Source organism: Bos javanicus, chromosome X, assembly GCF_032452875.1.
Source record: "Bos javanicus breed banteng chromosome X, ARS-OSU_banteng_1.0, whole genome shotgun sequence".
Lineage (NCBI taxonomy): Eukaryota > Metazoa > Chordata > Mammalia > Artiodactyla > Bovidae > Bos > Bos javanicus.
The window spans coordinates 125,273,152-125,291,181 of NC_083897.1; the positions used below are offsets into that span (position 1 = coordinate 125,273,152).

General features: G+C 40.8%; 1 protein-coding gene across 2 annotated transcripts in view; it reads right to left on the minus strand.

Annotated features, from left to right (window-relative positions):
• The window catches only part of FRMPD4 (FERM and PDZ domain containing 4), a 205,448-nt gene that overhangs the window by 40,732 nt on the left and 146,686 nt on the right, over window positions 1-18,030 (minus strand). For both annotated transcript variants that reach the window (XM_061407869.1, XM_061407870.1), the window contains exons 5-7: window positions 11,793-11,897; window positions 9,170-9,277; window positions 4,201-4,332 (exon numbers count right to left, since the gene is read on the minus strand). In XM_061407869.1, coding sequence (XP_061263853.1) covers window positions 4,201-4,332; window positions 9,170-9,277; window positions 11,793-11,897 — 345 coding nt within the window. The remainder of the gene's footprint in view (window positions 1-4,200; window positions 4,333-9,169; window positions 9,278-11,792; window positions 11,898-18,030) is intronic.

Below are 18,030 nucleotides of genomic sequence, written 5' to 3' on the forward strand. Positions count from 1 at the left end.
CAATGGATAGTAGGTAGTTCACATACAGCTGAATGAATGAAAGACACTGGACTTCAAGAAAACAGGTAAAAAATAGAATAAAAAAATATTTAAAAAAAGAAGGTAAATTTAACTTCCCTTAAAGAGGAGGTCAGTGCAATGAAACTAAAAGCGTGCAGCATGAACCCACACAGTTGTTCGACTTTCAGCTTTGTGCATCTGGGTGTCCGTTTTGATGCACTGGCATGCAGTTTCATGCACTTGCACGCAGTTTCACGCACTTGTAACTACTTTTCTCCAGCAGAAAAATCTGGCAAAAAAAAAAAAAAAATGTCTGTGAACTGCTGTTTAAAAGTTCAAAATATGATGGGGATTTCCTTGATGGTCCAGTGGTTACAACTCTGTGCTTCCACTACAGGGGGGCATGGGTTCAATTTCCTTAGAGGAACTAAGGTGGGGCATGCTGTGCAGAGCGGACAAAAAGTAAATAAATAAATAAAAGTTCAAAATAGGGAGTTTCCTGGCTTTCACTGCCATTGCGTGAGTTCAGTCCCTCTCAGGGAATTGAGATCCTGCAAGCCATGTGGTGAAGCCAAAAAAAAAAAGAAAGAAAAGAAAAAGAAAAACATGTTCAAAAGAAAAATAGTATTAATAACAGCTTTCTTGAGTCCCTGGCTTCCATGCGCACACACTCACATACACTCTGAGAATTTACATCGCTGACTGTGCTATACAGAAGAATTTCAAAGGAAAAACATTCCACATGTAAAGGTACACTGGGCATCCTGAGAACCGGCTTTCCAGCTGTGGGCAGGATTGCAAAACTGAGCGAACTCAGGAGCCCATAAGCTCTAGGCTGGTCATCACTGGCTGATCATAAAGCAAACCAGGATGGAGGATATGTGGGACCCTAAGAGAGCTGGGTGCTGGCAGGGCTGCTGTTGCATGTAACAGTGACGTCACAGGGGGTTTGCCAGAAGATCCGCTCTGATGTTAGAAAGTCAGGGGTCATCGTATCTCTGGCTCCTTTAATTAGTGGTGGAGACTGGGGTTTGATCCCTGGGTCGGGAAGATCCCCTGGAGAAGGAAATGACAACCCACTCCAGTATTCTTGCCTGGAGCATCCCTTGGACAGAAGAGCTTGGCAAACTACTGTCCATGGGGTCGCAAAGAGTCGGACACGACTGAATGACTAACAGTCTCACTTTTCACAATCTGTGCTGAATTTTCCATAAGCCACCTTGAGTCTATTTTTATCAGTAGTAGGTTATACTAGTTTTGAGAAATAAATGCTGCTGCTAAGTCGCTTCAGTCATGTCCAACTCCTGGCGACCCCATGGACTGCAGCCCACCAGGCTCCTCAGTCCATGGGATTTTCCAGGCAAGAGTACTGGAGTGGGTTGCCATTTCCTTCTCCAATGCATGAAAGTAAAAAGTGAAAGTGAAGTCGATCAGTTGTGTGGGAAATAAATGAATGGAATGCAAAAACATGCTTTAGACTCATTAAAAAATGGCAGTCCATAAGAGTTACAGTCTCTAAAACAAGCAAAAACCCCAAATTCTTGGAAATTTTAGGTAGTATGTAAATAACAATATTATTTTCTAGATAGAAGTTTAGTGTCAAACTGCTAAAAACTCAGGTAGAGTTGCTTAGCAGTTCCTTGGGGGTTTTCATCACAGGTAAATGTTTTAAAACAATTTTTGTTATTGGACATATTTCTTATACTTACTCCTCCTTTCTGTCATGCCTATAAATATTTTATGGGTCAAGTTTTCATATGTATTGAATTCAAAGGCATATAGCCAATTTGTTTCAGGATATTTACACTACCAATTTTCTGTCTAGAGAGAATATTCAAGTTTCAGCACTTTGTTATTAGTTCTGATGAAAGACAAAACAAAGCCTCTTTTAGAAAGATAAGGGAAGAATCATCGTTAGAGGGTTTTTGTTTCCTTCTAATGTTTTAAGAGGAAGTTAAAAATTGGAAATCAACCTGGAATGAGAAGTTATGATTAACTAGCATCAGAAGAGATTTTTGAAAGAATCTCTAGGTGGTAGATGGAAGTTCTGGGGGAAGGCAGAAATATCAAAAAGTTGTGGGAGGTTTCCATTAGACTCATAGTAACTGGCTGTCCGCCCACATCCCTTTGGCATTTACTGCTCCAGGGTGAAGGCTGGTACTGCAAACACCTGTGACCATCTGTCAGTCCAGGGCAAACCAGAACAGCCAGGGAGTAGCTGTCCTTGGGAGAAGCCCACCCCCAATTATGGACAGGATGTTAGCAGACAAAACCCCAGTCCCCTTTCCCCTTGAGGGGGATACCTCTGAGGTGTGCTCTCTACTGGTTCCCAGTGTCCCCAGTGGGACTGAGCTCCAGCTGTCCACAGTGGGAACTGGCTTGAAAACATTCTTTAGTGGCAGCCCCTTATCCATTTCCCCTCCTATTCCTCTCCCATTATTTCCCAGTGTCGCCTCCCAAATAAACCACTGGAGTCTAAATCCTTGTCCAAAGGTTGGCTTATGGAGGAACTCAACAAAACACTGGCCTTTCACATGTGGGGTTCTGTATATCAGGGGTTGGTCCCCTATACAGTGAATATATCAAGGGTCATTACCCAATAACGATGAATATATCAGGGATCATTCCCCTATAATGATGAATATATCAGGAGTTGTTCCCCTATAATGACAGATGTCATTCCCCTATAACGAATAAAGAAGTCATCTGGTTCCAAGCGTGTTTTGGTATAATAACAAACAATAATAAACAATTAGATGAGATTTAAAATATCAACAGGTAGATTAAAAAAAAGGTCAAGTTTAGAGAGAAGAATATAAATGAACACAAATACTGACTTTGTAAGAAAGTCATCACATTAAGTTTTACTAAATCGAAAGAGTTGAGGATAACTCCAGGTCCTGATGTGTGGCTTTTAATTGTGTGACAACCAAAAATCAACTAAGCGTGATGACACTTTTTGCTACTCCATCCATGTGGGGGTGACTTGACTGCCTGCCTCTCCTGGTGTCTGCTCACACCCCTGTCCAAAAAGTCCCCTCTTCATTGAACTCTCCTACATAAGAGAAAATTGGTGAAATCCCTTGTACATCCAACAAAGACCACGCCTGTGTGGAATCACAGGGAAAGTCATGGCGCTGTGCTGAGTTCAGCAGCAAAGCAGCCTGCCTGGCTCCCCAGCTAACAGGTGGGGGTGGCACCTTGGTGACCAGGAGCTGGGACACATTGAAAAGTGAAGTCACTCAGTCATGTCCAACTCTTTGAGACCCCATGGACTGTAGCCCACGAGGCTCCTCCATCCATGGAATTTTCCAGGCAAGAGTATTAGAGTGGGTTGCCATTTCCTTCTCAGGGGGATCTTCCTGATCCAGGGATCAAACCTGGGTCTCCCGCATTGCAGGCAGACGCTTTACCATCTGAGCCACCAGGGAAGCCCCCTGAGCCACCAGGGACACATATTTATAGTGGGCAGGACTGGGTCGGGGATTTCAGGCTTCCAAAAAAAAAAAAAAAAAAAACTCCGAGGTAGGCACTCGGAACTTAAAAGAACGAAATATGATTTGGGCTTCATTTAAATAATCTCAGAAAGCATTTCTTTTAATAGTTTCTAGAGATCAATTAGCCACTCCAGTATTCTTGCCTAGAAAATCCCATGGATGGAGGAGCCTGGTAGGCTGCAGTCCATGGGGTCGCTAAGAGTCGGACACGACTGAGCGACTTCACTTTCACTTTTCACTTTCACGCAGTGGAGAAGGAAATGGCAACCCACTCCAGTGTTCTTGCCTGGAGAATCCCAGGGACGGGAGAGCCTGGTGGGCTGCCATCTATGGGGTCGCACAGAGTCGGACAGGACTGAAGCGACTTAGCAGTAGCAGCAGCAGCAGAGATCAATTATCGGAATAGGTGAATAAGTCATTACCATCACATAACATATATTTCTGCAGAGCCACCGCCCCCAGTGAGTCACTGCTGAGCCTTTGACAATTCTGCTTGTGAGAGCAACTGACAGTCTATGAAAAACTGACGAAAAGGGAAACATCACCTTGAGGTGTAAAATCCATTATGAATGCCAGCACTTCCTTTAGTGGGGCTGCCCAGGGCTGTGGGGAAGGCACTGAAAAGATTCAAGGACAAGGGAGCTCGGGGCTGGGCGGCCTCTGCTCGGCCGGGCAGTGTGGACCACAGGCAGCATTCACGCACCTGAGTTAGGGTCTCCTGTTCATGAAGCAAAAGCAGCTTTGTTCCGGCCCCTTCCGTCCTCTGCTCCAGCATGAGGGAGAAATGTTCGATGCCTTTGATGGAGAGCTTCTCTTGAAGGGTTAAGATGACATCCTTACAGAGGAAACATTGAAGATATGTGATCAAAATCAAGGTAGTCCTTTTAGATTCCACATGTAAATGACCTTATATGCAAAACAGAAGCAGACCCGCAGACATAGAAAACAAACTTGTGGTGATCAAAGGGGAGAGGGGGGAGGAATAAATTAAGAGATTGCAATTAACCTATGCACCCTACTATATATAAAATAGATAACCAACAAGGACCTAGTGTGTAGCACAGGGAACTCTGTTCAGTATTTTGTACTTATCTCTAAGGGAAAAGAATCTGAAAAACAATATACATAGAAATATACATATCTATATTTCTCTATATAAGTGAATCACAGTACTGTACTCCTGAAACTAACACAAGATTGTACATCAATTCTACTTCAATTAAAAACCAATCCAGGTACCCTCTGGAGTTAGTAGTCAAGATAGCCAAGGAGTTTACCATGACTGAAAAGTATACAAATAGGCTGATTTTTCCATTTTGTACGTTTGACTGATTCTTAAGCTTGATGCTCCAAAGACCCCCCGAAAGATACAGATACGGGGCCTTCTTTCTCTGTTTGACCTTTTCCTGGCCAGCCCCCACCCCAATTCTTTATGGACTTCAGACACGGAGAGGCAGTCAGGTGCACGGCTGGAAGAGGATTTTACCTATCACCTAAGGTCTTAGAGAGCCCGGCCACAGATTGTGAAGTGAAGTTGGCTCAGACACCCTCATTCTAAATGGGGAGGCAACTGAACCACCCCTGAAAGCGGTCTACCCCAGGGCTTGGCCTGCAGGCCAAATCCAGCCCACCACCTGTTTCTATAAAATAAGTTTTGCTGGAACCCAGTCTCGCTCATCTCTTTATGTATGGGCTGCTTTCGTGCTCTGCCTGGGCAGACCTGAAACTGGTGGCAACGGAGACTGTGTGGCCTGGGAAGCCCAAAATATCTGCTATCTATCTGGCTCTTTACAGAAAAAAGAAAAAGCTTGCCAACCCCTCTGTAAGTGCACATGGTGGTGGTAAGGAAACGGGTGGCAAGGAAACGGGTTCTGCAAACAGTTGTGTTTCTACCCTGGTTCTCTTCTGTATCTGCTGGCAGCTTAGGGTCGGTTACTCCACTTTGAGGTACCTTAGTGTCCCTGTCTGTCAACCAGGGATCATAAAGATACCTGCTGCAGAACAGGTAGCGGGATTACACGAGTTCATACATAGACAGCACTGATTACAGCACTGCTTGGTACACAGTTAGGGTATCAAGTTGATAAAAGAAATTTTCACATAATGAGGTCTTGGGAAGTCATTCCAACTTATGCATGAGTTAACCTGAATTTTGCTAACTCGAACAGTCTGTCTGTGGCCTATCAAACATTGTGCACCTGCTTTAATTATTAAAGTAAAGGGCCCATTGACCAGAAGTCATGAATTCCCAGGTTAAAAATAAAGATGAAATGTATCCTTTTCTGGGATGCCAATGCTGGTCTTTCTTTGATGATAGGACTCCCTACCTGGGTGCCAAGGCCAGATTGACTCGTTGTGTACATGCTGGTCTGGGTTTGTTTTGAAATCCTGAAGCAATGTATTGCTGACCTGTTTAATCTTCTTTTTTTCTGACAAGATATAAAACTGTGCTGAAAACCATGCTTTTCCTAAAGCATTCTGGGAAGCTGGCTTCAGGTCTATAGTCCTCAGTTTGCCTCAAATAAAACTGTTTTCTATTCCGATTTTTGATTGTTTATTATTTTCATCGATGTAACAATATACGTATATCAGCTTCTATTTTAAATCTCTGAGGAGGGTAGAATGAACAAGCTGTGTCAGTAATCCTTTATATGATTAAACACTTATGATCAGAAAGGTGTTCTATACACAAGCACAAGTGTACTGCAATGCAAACAAATGTCGTCAACCATTACTTTTTCATGTACTTGAAAACTAGTAAATGATCTCTCTTCAAATATAATTAATACTCAGATGCTGAAAATCCCATAGAGCAGTGGTTTTCCACCCAGAGAAATTTTGCCCCACAGCAACATTTGGTAATATCTGGAGATACTTTTGGTTGTCACACTGGGGTTGGGGATGCTATTAACATGAAAGGAATTATCTGATCCAAAGTATCGCCAATGTCAAGAGAGAGAAACCCTGCCATAGAGAAAAAAAAATTTTTTTAATTGATCTTTTTTGAGGTTTTGATTTTTCTCTGTGGATCTTTTTAAATTTCCTCAGAGTCCTTTAAAACAAAGATCGCCATAACTACTCACCAGGAAAAAAAAAAATCATTTCAACAGAAATTCCATGACTATACTGAATTTCATAAAGGGATTCTCTTTCAGAATTTTTGTTCAAGCCTCAGAAAAAAACAAAACCAGCCTCTGTGTGGCAACACACCCTTTATAAAACATTTTCCTGAATCACCGGGAAGGACATGTGATAGCAATAACATTACCCTATTGTGAATCTGTAAGCAAGAATTTTGGCAATTTTTCTTAAACAGTGTCATATCCCTTTCATACCTATACTATTTCCATTTTATGCCTACCAGTCTACATCTATTGTGATAATAAGGCTATTAGGCACAAGCTAAGATAACTTTAATTTGATGTGAATTCTTCACATTGCTCCCCATCTTCTCACTGTCATCTGCCATTCTCAGGGAAATCAAACTTCGTCTGGGGTGGCTTCCTATAATAAAGAGGCCAGAAGGAATTAACAACAGGGCTCTCTCTCTCTTTTTTAGGGCTCTCTTTTAAATTTAGATTTATTTCAGTTAAGAAATGCATTCAAACCTTCACCCATATCTTCAGATGGGTAAGGGGTCCAATGGCAAGGAGCTTTTCTGACCAGTTGGTATCATAGAACAAGACACAATATCAGAGGGAGTATCTCTTTGGAGTTAGGTCAGGGGTCTTCAAACTAGAGCCTGGCCCTTTCATTTCAAATCTAGCCATGGCCATTTATTTACATATTATTATCTGTGTAGTAAAAGATTAGTCTTGACTAAAGAAAGGTTTGCTTCTTTGCCCCTGGCTCTTGGGAGGTAACTTTTAAGCTCTTGGCAGGTCCTGCTTGATAGGGGTGTTTTTGTTCATTGGGGAGTCTTGGGCTATAATGGATAGTCTATGGGATTTATGGTAGGGATTTATGGGTATGGGATTTATAAATGGGATTTATGGTGGGGGCCTTGAGTCATGTGCTATCAGCTTATCTCTGGAGGGTCAGGGTACTAAGGTCAGCTACACAGGTGGGCAGCTGTGTTTAAGTGGCCAATCCCCAATAAAATTTCTGACCATCAAGGCTTGGGCAAGCTTCCCCGGTTGGCAGAACTCTGTGCGTGTTGTCATAGGTCAGTGCCGGGAGAAATAAGCATTGCTGGCACAACTTCATTGGGGGAGTATGGCTGCAAGCTCTCTGCTGCCCTGGGCACCTTCTCCCCTTGTTGATTCTTATGTGTAGGCTTCCGCTGTAATAAACCGTAACTGTGAGTATACCAATTGGCTGCATTCTGTAAGTCCTTTGAGTGACCTTCTGAACCTACCTGTCTCTGGCTGCTTTCATGGCACAACAACTGAGTCAAGTAGTTGCAGCAGAGAACAGCTGGCCCACAGAGCTTAAAATATTCACTCTGTGGTCCTTTCCAGGAAAAGTTTGCTGACCTCTAAGTTACTTGATCAATAATTGGAGTTACATCTCCCCATAAATTGATTTTGAGAAGGAAAAAAAGGAAAAGGACTTTTTCAGTCATCACCACTTAAAATTAGCAGTCTTATACAAAGGAAGTTAATATTTCATCTGCAATGATTTAAGGGTGATTTAAATGCTCCATCATCAATCTAATATTGTCTGCTCTATTACCTGCTAAATCACTACCTATTTAAAGCAATTCAGAACAAGCTGCTTGTGGTAGCATAGCAATAAGAACGCACGGCAAGTTGGCCTTGGCAGAAGTGATTCCACTCATAAGGTCTATGCTGATTAATTAAAAAAAAATAATGAGAATTAGAGGCTGACTATTGATAGACATTTTCAATACAAAGTGTATATTCTCTTGATACATTATGATACAGCTCATCACTAGGTACTTTTTATTTTTACCTCAATAAAATCTTTTTCATTGTGTCATTTGAAGAAAGCCTAATTTAGGCTGATGGAACATTAGGGAGGAATCAATTTCTGAACACACTTTTGCTCAATAAAATAGTGAATATGCACTTTTTTCCCCCAGGAAGGAAACATAGGGGAAAAGAATCCATACGCTTTGTAATAATCCCCATTAGGGGGAACTCACCTATGGTTCTGAAATAAGAGGATTGCTCTGTGACTCCTCTTTTCACACCTGCCCTAAAAGCACGACTCACTTCTGCCTTTTTATGTATCGTTTTCATGAAATTGGTTACAGCAATTCAAAGTAAATGTTATCTTTACATTATTCTATCCCTTATTTTTGCTGGACACTAAAGTAGCAGGCATTTAATTAACAGCTAACATCTTAATCTTCTCTGTGGCTGACATGGCTGAGAAATCATGCTGGCTTTGGGCAGGGTGCCAAGGCTTCTTGGTGACAGTCACACTATTTTAATTAATTTTCAGTTGCATTAAAATGACTAGTCCTAGTATTTCATGACTGATAGCATATTATATTGGTTTGCAACACAGAGCAGAACCTTCTTCATTTAAATTTTTTGTTTGGGTCTGTATTTAAGTATTCACACACTACTGTATTTGGAAACAACCAAGACAATCTCAGATATAAACAGATAATTCTAAATGAAGCTGCCCACACAAAACTCACAGTGGGACTTTCATGTGATACCTGGTAGTCTCCAGGTACAGAGTTCAGTGGGTCCTCTTACCTTTATGGAGGTGCTGGAGTCAAAGCGAAATGATTTGGTTTGCCCATTTTCCAGATAGACTTTCAGGACATTTGGCATAAAAAGAAGTGAATTATCCTTAACAGTTTCCTATTTAACAAACAAACAAACAAAAAGAGTTACACGTCAGTCGAATTAGGATTCTGCCCCTTGTAGAAGCAGCAATTTATTGTAATCACAACATAAAAAAAAAAAAAATCAAACTTTCTAAGGCCAACCAAACTATCCCTCTGGTGATATCTGAGTTCAGTTGTTTATAGCAAAAATCTTCTCCTCTAGCTACAGATAACTCAGTTGATTCAACTGAAAGACCTTTTCCTATCAGATGAGGCTTTATTTTAAATTAATTTAAATCAAGGCCTCCCACTGGAAAGCACAATAACAGAAATAATTCCTTTGTAATTAAAGCACAATGTTTGGGACCACAAGGCCAGATTTTAGCATAGCAACATGTCTTGAGCAGAATCAGGACCAGAAATGATATTGTTTCACGTGATGCCTGTTGGCAGGAGTCATGATGGCAAATCATAAACATTAATAAGCATCGAGTTTAAAGTAATTTTGTGAAATGATTTTTAAGCTACTTAGACATGTTCCTTGGGCTTCCCTGGTGGGTCAGCTGGTAAAGAATCTGCCTGCAATGCTGGAGACCTGGGTTTGATCCCTGGGCAGGGAAGATCCCCTGGAGGTCACAAAAAGTCAGACATGAATGAGTGGCATGTTCCTTAAACTCCAAGGGATATATGAGGAACAGGTTACTGTGTTAAAAGAATAAAACACTGTAACAAACAGATAACTTAAAAATAAGTCAAAAGGGATACTTGAAACACAAACAAAAGTAAACAAAAGAAATGTGTTTCTTTGAATTCTCTTTAACTGGAAGTAGGGACGGATGAAATGCGGAATAAGAAGCCAACATGGGTAAGTTCCACAAACATGTGGTTGGTCAGGAAGTCTTAGGAATGGAGGGAAAGCCAGCAATCATGAAAGCGTAAGTTCCTTTTGTTACAGATGAGGAAATGGAGACCAGATGGCCACAGATTTGCTAACGTCCATCAGTTGGTCCATGAGAATTCAGTTTCCAGGTATGCCTGAAACAGGCTTTGGCCTTTCACTTCCTGTTTCTTTCTCTGACTCCCCTCTCCTCCTCTCTACTCCTGTGGGTTTCACACATGACTTTCCTGCTGCCTTATTCATTGAATGAGTGAGGCTCCATGTCCAAAAGGAAGGCCACACAATGACTCAGAAGAGGAAGAGGAGACTGGAAAGGAAGCCAGTAACAAGGCTGAGCAGCAGACAAGAGACTGAATGTCCCTGCCATGTTCAAGCCTGTGGTTAGTCCATGGTGGATGAAGGAGATGATCGACCCCCAGAGCTGTCCTATATCCTATGTCCAAGCAGAACAGACACAGGGCAGCAAGTTTTGGCAAGAAGACACTTGCACCATGAGTGCCTTGCCAAGGATCTGAAGGCTTATATCTTCAAATTCACATCCAGGACCACCCTCAGGGAAGAGTCTGTGGCCCATAGCAAGTATATCATGGATGCCATTTTATCCCTGTGAGTTTACTTAAACAACAAAACCTCAACACCAAAAGCTGGCACTTCAAAGGTCCAAAAAATATGAGTGCCCTGGAGGGTAGCTTTCTAAAAACTAAAAACACTAGGCTCTATTTCTGGGGAGAAAACTGAAAATAAGCATGCCATTGATAGTTGCATTATTCATTTTGAAGATAAATTATGTGCCTGAGTAGCCATGATTCCTATCAAGACTTATTGATGGAGGTCTGAGCAGTATTTCCTCAGTCCTGGTTGAATACAGGAGACTTTTCCATCATTTTAACTTCTTTCCCTTTTGATTATTTGAAAGAATAGAGACATTTTATTTTGGATAAGAAAAACTTAGAGGAAACCCTTCTCAGAATATAGAAAGGGCTGTCACATGGAAGAATGCTTAGTTGGCAGAATGGGGAGAAGTACGTGAAAGTTTCAAAGGGGCATAGTCTACTCAATAGGAGGCGAGGTCAGAGATCTCAAATCAAATGAATTCCTTTGCAAAATAGTGAGGTCCCTAAGCCTAGAAACATTCAAGGAAATAATGGACTATTATGTATTCTGGGTTTGGTTAAGAATCCACCTTACACAATTAAAAAAATAAAAGGAATCCGCCTTGCAACACAGGAGACACTGGTTCAATCCTTGGTTCAGGAAGATTCTGCATGCCGAGGAACAATTAAGCCCAGGGGCCACAACTACTGAGCCCATGGTCTGTGACTCCTGAAGCCCTCTGGCCTACAGCTCATGCTCCCCACCTAAAGAAGCCACCACAATGAGAAGCCCTCACACCTCAACTAGAGAAAGCTCATGTGCTGCAATGAAGACCCAGCACAGCCAAAACACAAAATAAAGAATAAAATAAAATAAATAGATCTTTTTTAAAAAAATGAAGGAGGAGGAACACAGCAGGCACATCCTGGCGATCTCTCAATCCCTTTACAATCTTGAGATTCAATACCCTGTGAAAGCCAACAACCAATTTTGAACTGATCATTCCAGTGGGGCAATTGGCTCTCTGTGAGTCACCAGTAGGTGACTGTCAACTCACCGACACTTGGCCATTGATGATGACCTCCTCGGAGAACCGTACTTTGACTGGATTGGACTTTAATCTTGCCTTTTTTGCAGCGCTAATAAATGCTGATTTGGGAGACTAGAAAAAAGAAAGATCTGATTATTGGTAACATAAGGTCAACCTGGTAAGAGTTGTTTTCTATCTTTATCTTCCTAGATATTTAACATTTTTGCTCAAAAGGGTTTGGTACATGCCCAATTCAAAGACTAAATATGAATGATGGATGCAATCAAAACCCTGTCATGCTCATCAAGTAATAAGTTTGATTTAGCCACCAGACCAGAACTATAAACAGCATATGCCATGTTCTTCCAGAGCACATTTCCAAGGATCTTTTAAAATGACAGTCGTGGAAGTATGTAAATCCTGCCTTCAATACAGAGCTTTGAGGGCAATGTATCAATAGAAGGTGAGGGGGTGGCCAAATCTCATGTTCAGTTTATAACAAGTTGATCATTAATAATCTATTTTAACACAGTGGAGAAGAGCCACCGATAGTTCTAAAATAACTGATAATCTCATTGTTATTTAGGGCATATTAAGGGCATATGGGACCGTGAACAGGAAAGGGTACACACACACATATGAAAGATGCCACGCTTTATGAGTCGAAAACTTGAGCTTCAGCCTCTTGTTGGTAACCTGTGATCCTATAATCTTACTGAGCAAGGTAGCAAAGAGGCCTTGATTTAGGATTGAAAGTCAACTAAATCACTTTGCTTTACAGCAGTAATTACTAACACAACATTGTAAGTCGATTATACTTCAATAAAATAAATAAATAAAAAATAATTATAAAAAATAGAAAGTCAACTTCATGTTCTGCCTCACCTTATAGGCCCTTTGTCTTTCGTTGGAAAGAGGGGCTGAGAGATTCAGTTGTCTCCCCTCAGAAATGCAAAGGACAATGAGAAAACCTGCTCAGAGGATATGATCTTGGGAAATGGACTTCATCTGAAAAGTAGCCTCTTTGCACAGTTTTCATGAAGCCCAAGGGGAAGGGAATTCACATGGTAGGTGTCTACCATGTTGCAAGTACCACCTGTTTATTCTGCATTCTCTATTGAATCTAATATAGAGGTAAATAGTTAGCCTGAATCATACAATTGCAGTTTTAAAATCCTACAATTGCAAATACTGGATATACCACGTGGTTCAATCTAACATTCTTCATACTATACAGTTCTAAGAGATTGAGGATGTTGTGTACAGAATTCTAGCAATTAACTCTAGAATCAACGGAGGCTCAACCTCCTGTGTACTGCAATCATCTCAAAGCATGAAAGCCAGTTAAGAGTATCCCATATTTTGAATTTCAAATAAAATGAAAAAAAAAATTTCCATCTTTTTCAAACACAAGTATACTTGAGATCAATTTAAAAACAATATGTTGGAATGGATAAGTTAGGTGTGGTCTATCCATACAATGGGCTTCCCTGGGGCTAAGTGGTAAAGAATTCGACTACCAATGCAGCAGACTTGGGAAGATCCCCTGAAGGAGGAAATGGCAACCCACTGAGTAATCTTGCATGGGAAATCCCATGGACAGAGGAGCCTGGCAGGCAACAGTCCATGGGGTTGCAAAGAGTTGGACACAACTTAGCAAGGAAACAACAACATCCATACAATGGAATACTATTCAGCTACAAAAAGCATGAAATTCTGATACATGCTACAACATGGATGAACCTTGAAAACATCATGGTAAGTGAAAGAAACCAGACACAAAATACCACATATTTTATGATTTGATTCCACTTACATGAAATGTCCAGAATAAGAAAATCCAGAGACAGAAAGCAGATTAGTGGTTGCCAGAGGCTGATAGGGTGGGGAGAATGAGGAGTGACTGTTTAATGGCTATGGGGTTTCCTTCTGGAATGATGAAAATGCCCTGAATTCCAGAGTGTCAATGGGTGCGCAAGATTGTGAATGTACTCGATGCCACAGAACTATACACTCAAATGTGGAAGATTTATGTTATGTGCTTTTTTTGTGATAATAAAACAAAATCATTGTTGGAAAAACTCATTATAAAATGTGTATGTGCATTCCTGGGTGGAGTCTGCCTTAATGCTGAGAAAATTCTGTTATTTCAAAAGTTCCCTTGTGTCTTAAGGGCAGTATGGATGGATGGTTTGGCCTCCAGAATTTCAATTCCCCCATTTATGCAAGATGTTAAAGGGAATGGCTGCCCTTTAAAAACAAAACGAAGTGAAACACACCTGCCACCCTGCAAAATAATCTCTGAATGGCTGCTCCTAAAAAGAATAGCTTTCAGCATACTCAATGTGACTTAAAAGTCCTACTGCAAAGCTGAAGTCGTGGTACAGAGGTGTTCTCTTTGGTACCATAATTACAGGCCAAGCTTAGTCATAATGAATGAACAAATCATATAGTAGTGAGTTCATTTAGTTTTGATATGCCATTTTTTAGCTAAAGGGAAAACATTATTTTCCGGTAATGATTTTAAGCAGGGGATATTTACACTGGCACAATGTGTTTAGCTCCAGTGAAGCGGCTGTAATAAAGCTACCCAGAACAGGCACTGCTAATTAGATGAGATATTTGAATGTGGGAACACCCCACTTTCTCAGCAGTGTTTGGGAATGATGTATTTCACATGTGTTCCATGCGCCAGATGCTGAGGTTTATTCCATTATATATCTGAATTTCTAAATGTAATATTTTACCTCATTTTTCTAAAATGTTCTACATAATTCCTTGCCTCAATTAAAAGTATATTTAACAGAATGTAGTTTTCCATGCATCTCATTTGCTGCATAATCTTAGAATGCAGTGATGGTCCCATGGAAGTACATAAGGTTATTGCCCTTAAAAGTGGCCCCTTAGAGCAGAATTGGTCAAGAAGGGGAAGGTTGTTTCATAGCTAATGCATGCCTACCTCTTGGAGATCCATTCGTGAATTTATTGGGTTGGCCAAAAAGTTTGATTGGGTTTTCCATAACAGCTTATGAAAAATATTGAACGAACTTTTTGGCCAACCCAAAGTTTCCCATGCCCTAATAACAATCCTGGTAACTTAGGAAAACCAGAAAAGAAACTAGATAGCCAAGGTAAATGTTACTTTATACGTATTTTGAAGTCAATAGACTTGGGATAAAAGTCCAAGAATCTACACAAGTTGCATTTTGTTGTTGTTCTGGATTTGTGACAATTTCATATAACAGATACACATTCTAAAAATTACTTTTTGACAATAAAAACATAAGCTCTTCAAGTCTGAAGGTTATTGAATGTGAATCAATAAAGTAATGATTTCTTCCACTGACTAGAGTTACTTCTGGTACATGAGGTATGTAAACTAGTCATGACTACAGTTTTAACTGAGGTGTTTCTCTCTGGCTAAAAAATATACAATGTGCACCACCCAAAAACCTGATGAATTAATTCCTGGCAACATGCTGACCAGGAGGTGCTGATCAAAAGCACTTCATATCCTGTGGTGGAAATGACAAATAATTACTATTTAGAATAATCAGATTTTCCTGCTGTTAATTAATTTTACAATTAAAAGGCCTCTAATCAACCCCTGCACATCTTTTCAAATTCCCTGTTGCAAAGATGGCCATGATAGATAGCTGACATTCTTCCGATGTTCTTAGATGTTCTAAGTCACTAGGACTTAGTTTGAAATAAAATTACATAAGATAAATTTTCTGAAGCTGAAATGTAAGGTCTTGAACTTGCATTCCTGTAGCTCTAAAGTACTACTTGTATAGTGAAGATTAACTAGCTTACAGTTATCACTGGGTGACTGGAGTTCTTCCAAGCAGACCCTAGGACCAGAATTCATAAGATGATAGCTGATTTGGGAGATGCTCCTAGGAAGCATGGGCAGGTGAGCAGGGGAAGGTGAGGAAGCCAACTAAGCATTCATTGTTTAGTCAGGCACCACGGTCAGCAACTGGAGTTGAACCATGCTGGGAAGGTCTGAGAAACAAGGCAGGTTACATGCCTCGAAGTTGACTGAAGAAAGAGGGAACTGGGGTATTTATCTACCAGCTCCTGTTAATCAGTGATGAGAGGTGGCTGCTCTTCTGGGAGTGAGAATTCCTAGTGGAGTGCTCATAGAGCACACTGGCCTGCTCCAGAAGCATGGCCCTGTGGTGAAAGGGCCCACAGGCAAAGAATCCCTGGTGCTTTCAGTTGGAAATTGGGCCAGCATGCTCACATGCCAAGGGGATATGTTCTGGGTCCTGATAGCATCTACTACAGAGGAGCTTCCATGAGGAGGTGTGTAGCCTCGCTCAGGCATGTGGAACACAGTGGAAGGTAGACAGGAAGTGAGAGGCAGACAAGTAGATCTCTCAGCTCTTTGGCCTAGAGGGAAGGTGAAACATGGTAGCATAGGGATGCTAGAAATGAGAGTAACTTAGTCCAATCCAAATGATCTGGGGTTATGTGAGGGGAGATTACAGAGACTGTTTAAATACTCACTGTTTAAATACTGTCTCAGGTAATGTTGGATTGGGATGCTCTGAAAGTTCTAGACTTGGGAACTATGGAAAGGAAAGAAGGGAGCAGCTGGCCAAGAAAGATCTGGAATTAAAAATGGTAACAGTATAAAGGAATAAGATGGTATGTCAGAAGAAAACAAATAAAATCCACAAGTAACCCAAATATTCCTCTTCTAAAATTCAGTCCTGAGGAAATGTTACTAAATACAGATAAAGATTTACACACAAAGATGTTCTTTGCGGATTTATTTATAATAGAACATATGAGAGACAGTGGGCCTAATGATGGATGCTGGTTAAGGATCTTGATTCAATGTAGTGTTTTACAGACTATATATCGTGCTTATATAGAAACCTTGATGACACAGGAAAATGCTTGATATACTAAGTAAACAAAGCAGAATAAAAACGTACATATAATATCAACTGCAATTCATAGGGTCGCAAAGAGTCAGACACGACTGAGCTACTGAACTGAACTGATAGACTGGAAGTAAATAAGGCAAAAGGTTTACTCTGGTTGTCTTTGAAGAAAAGTATTGCCAGCACATATTTTTCTGCTTCTGCATTTCCTTCTGCTCTTCCATGATTTTTCTCTAAGAAATAAGGTAAAAATGGTGGCTACTGAGGCCTCCATAATACTTAGAATAAGAAGGCAAAACCCATTAAGAATTATTTCTCATCAAAGAATTTTGGGAATCCTGAGTTTTCTCCCAGACCCCATTGACCTGAGCCTCATTGGAGGTTGATTGCTATGGCTGGGTCATGTTGGGGTGCCCTGGGAACACATGGAGTGTGCCAAAAGGTGTAAACACTGGCTCTCTGTCTTGACTGGATCTTATTATGCAGAAGAAATACAACAGAAAAACTGCTGACCAATAAGTTGCAAAGAAATTGAAATGCTAATATCTCTTGTCTGTAATAAAAGCAGAATTAATTGACTTTCTTTTGGTCTAGTGGGTCCTTCATTTCTGTCAATTTTGGTTGCCAAGAAAATGTTTAGGAAATACATAAAATCTGTTTTTTTTTTTTAAAGCCATTTGCTTGCAGGAAAATCCAAACACAAAAATAAAAGTAAAAATCTGCAGTCTCTTTTCTCATTTGCACTCCTCTCTTCATTTGATGTATCTATTTAAGTAACATTAAGGTTTCAATTCTTTCGGTTCAGAGGAGGAAAAAGCCACTTTGGACTGGATCAAAAAGAGAAGGCTTTAGGTGACACATTGGTTCCCAAATAGGGGTGATTTTGGTCCCCAGGGATATTTTTGGTTGTGACCACTTGGGACAGCATGCTACTGGCATTCAGTGGGTAGAGGTCAGGGCTGCTGCTAGACACATGTCCCAACAGAGAATTCTCCAGCCCAACGATGCTGATGTTGAGAAACTCTGAGGTAGCATGCAGAATCTGTACTGAGACTTGAAAGGTAAGAAAGATTTGGTGAGGCTGAGGAGGTGGCAGGTAGAGTATGTGAGGAGCATTTCAGGAGGAAGGAGGGTTGGTCAGAGGAAAGTGAAAGTTGAGCATGCATCTACAATAACTGGCCAGGAGCGAGTGACTCTGAAAGGTGCAACCGCTGTCCGTAAGAACAAGCAACACTCCTGAATGTTAATACAGCACAGCAGAAGCCAACTGAACTCCCAGAAAATTCCAGATTATCTGTTAAAAGTAAGTTTCATGATTCACGAATAGTAATGAGTATTGATATGAATAACAAGTCATGCAGACTGAA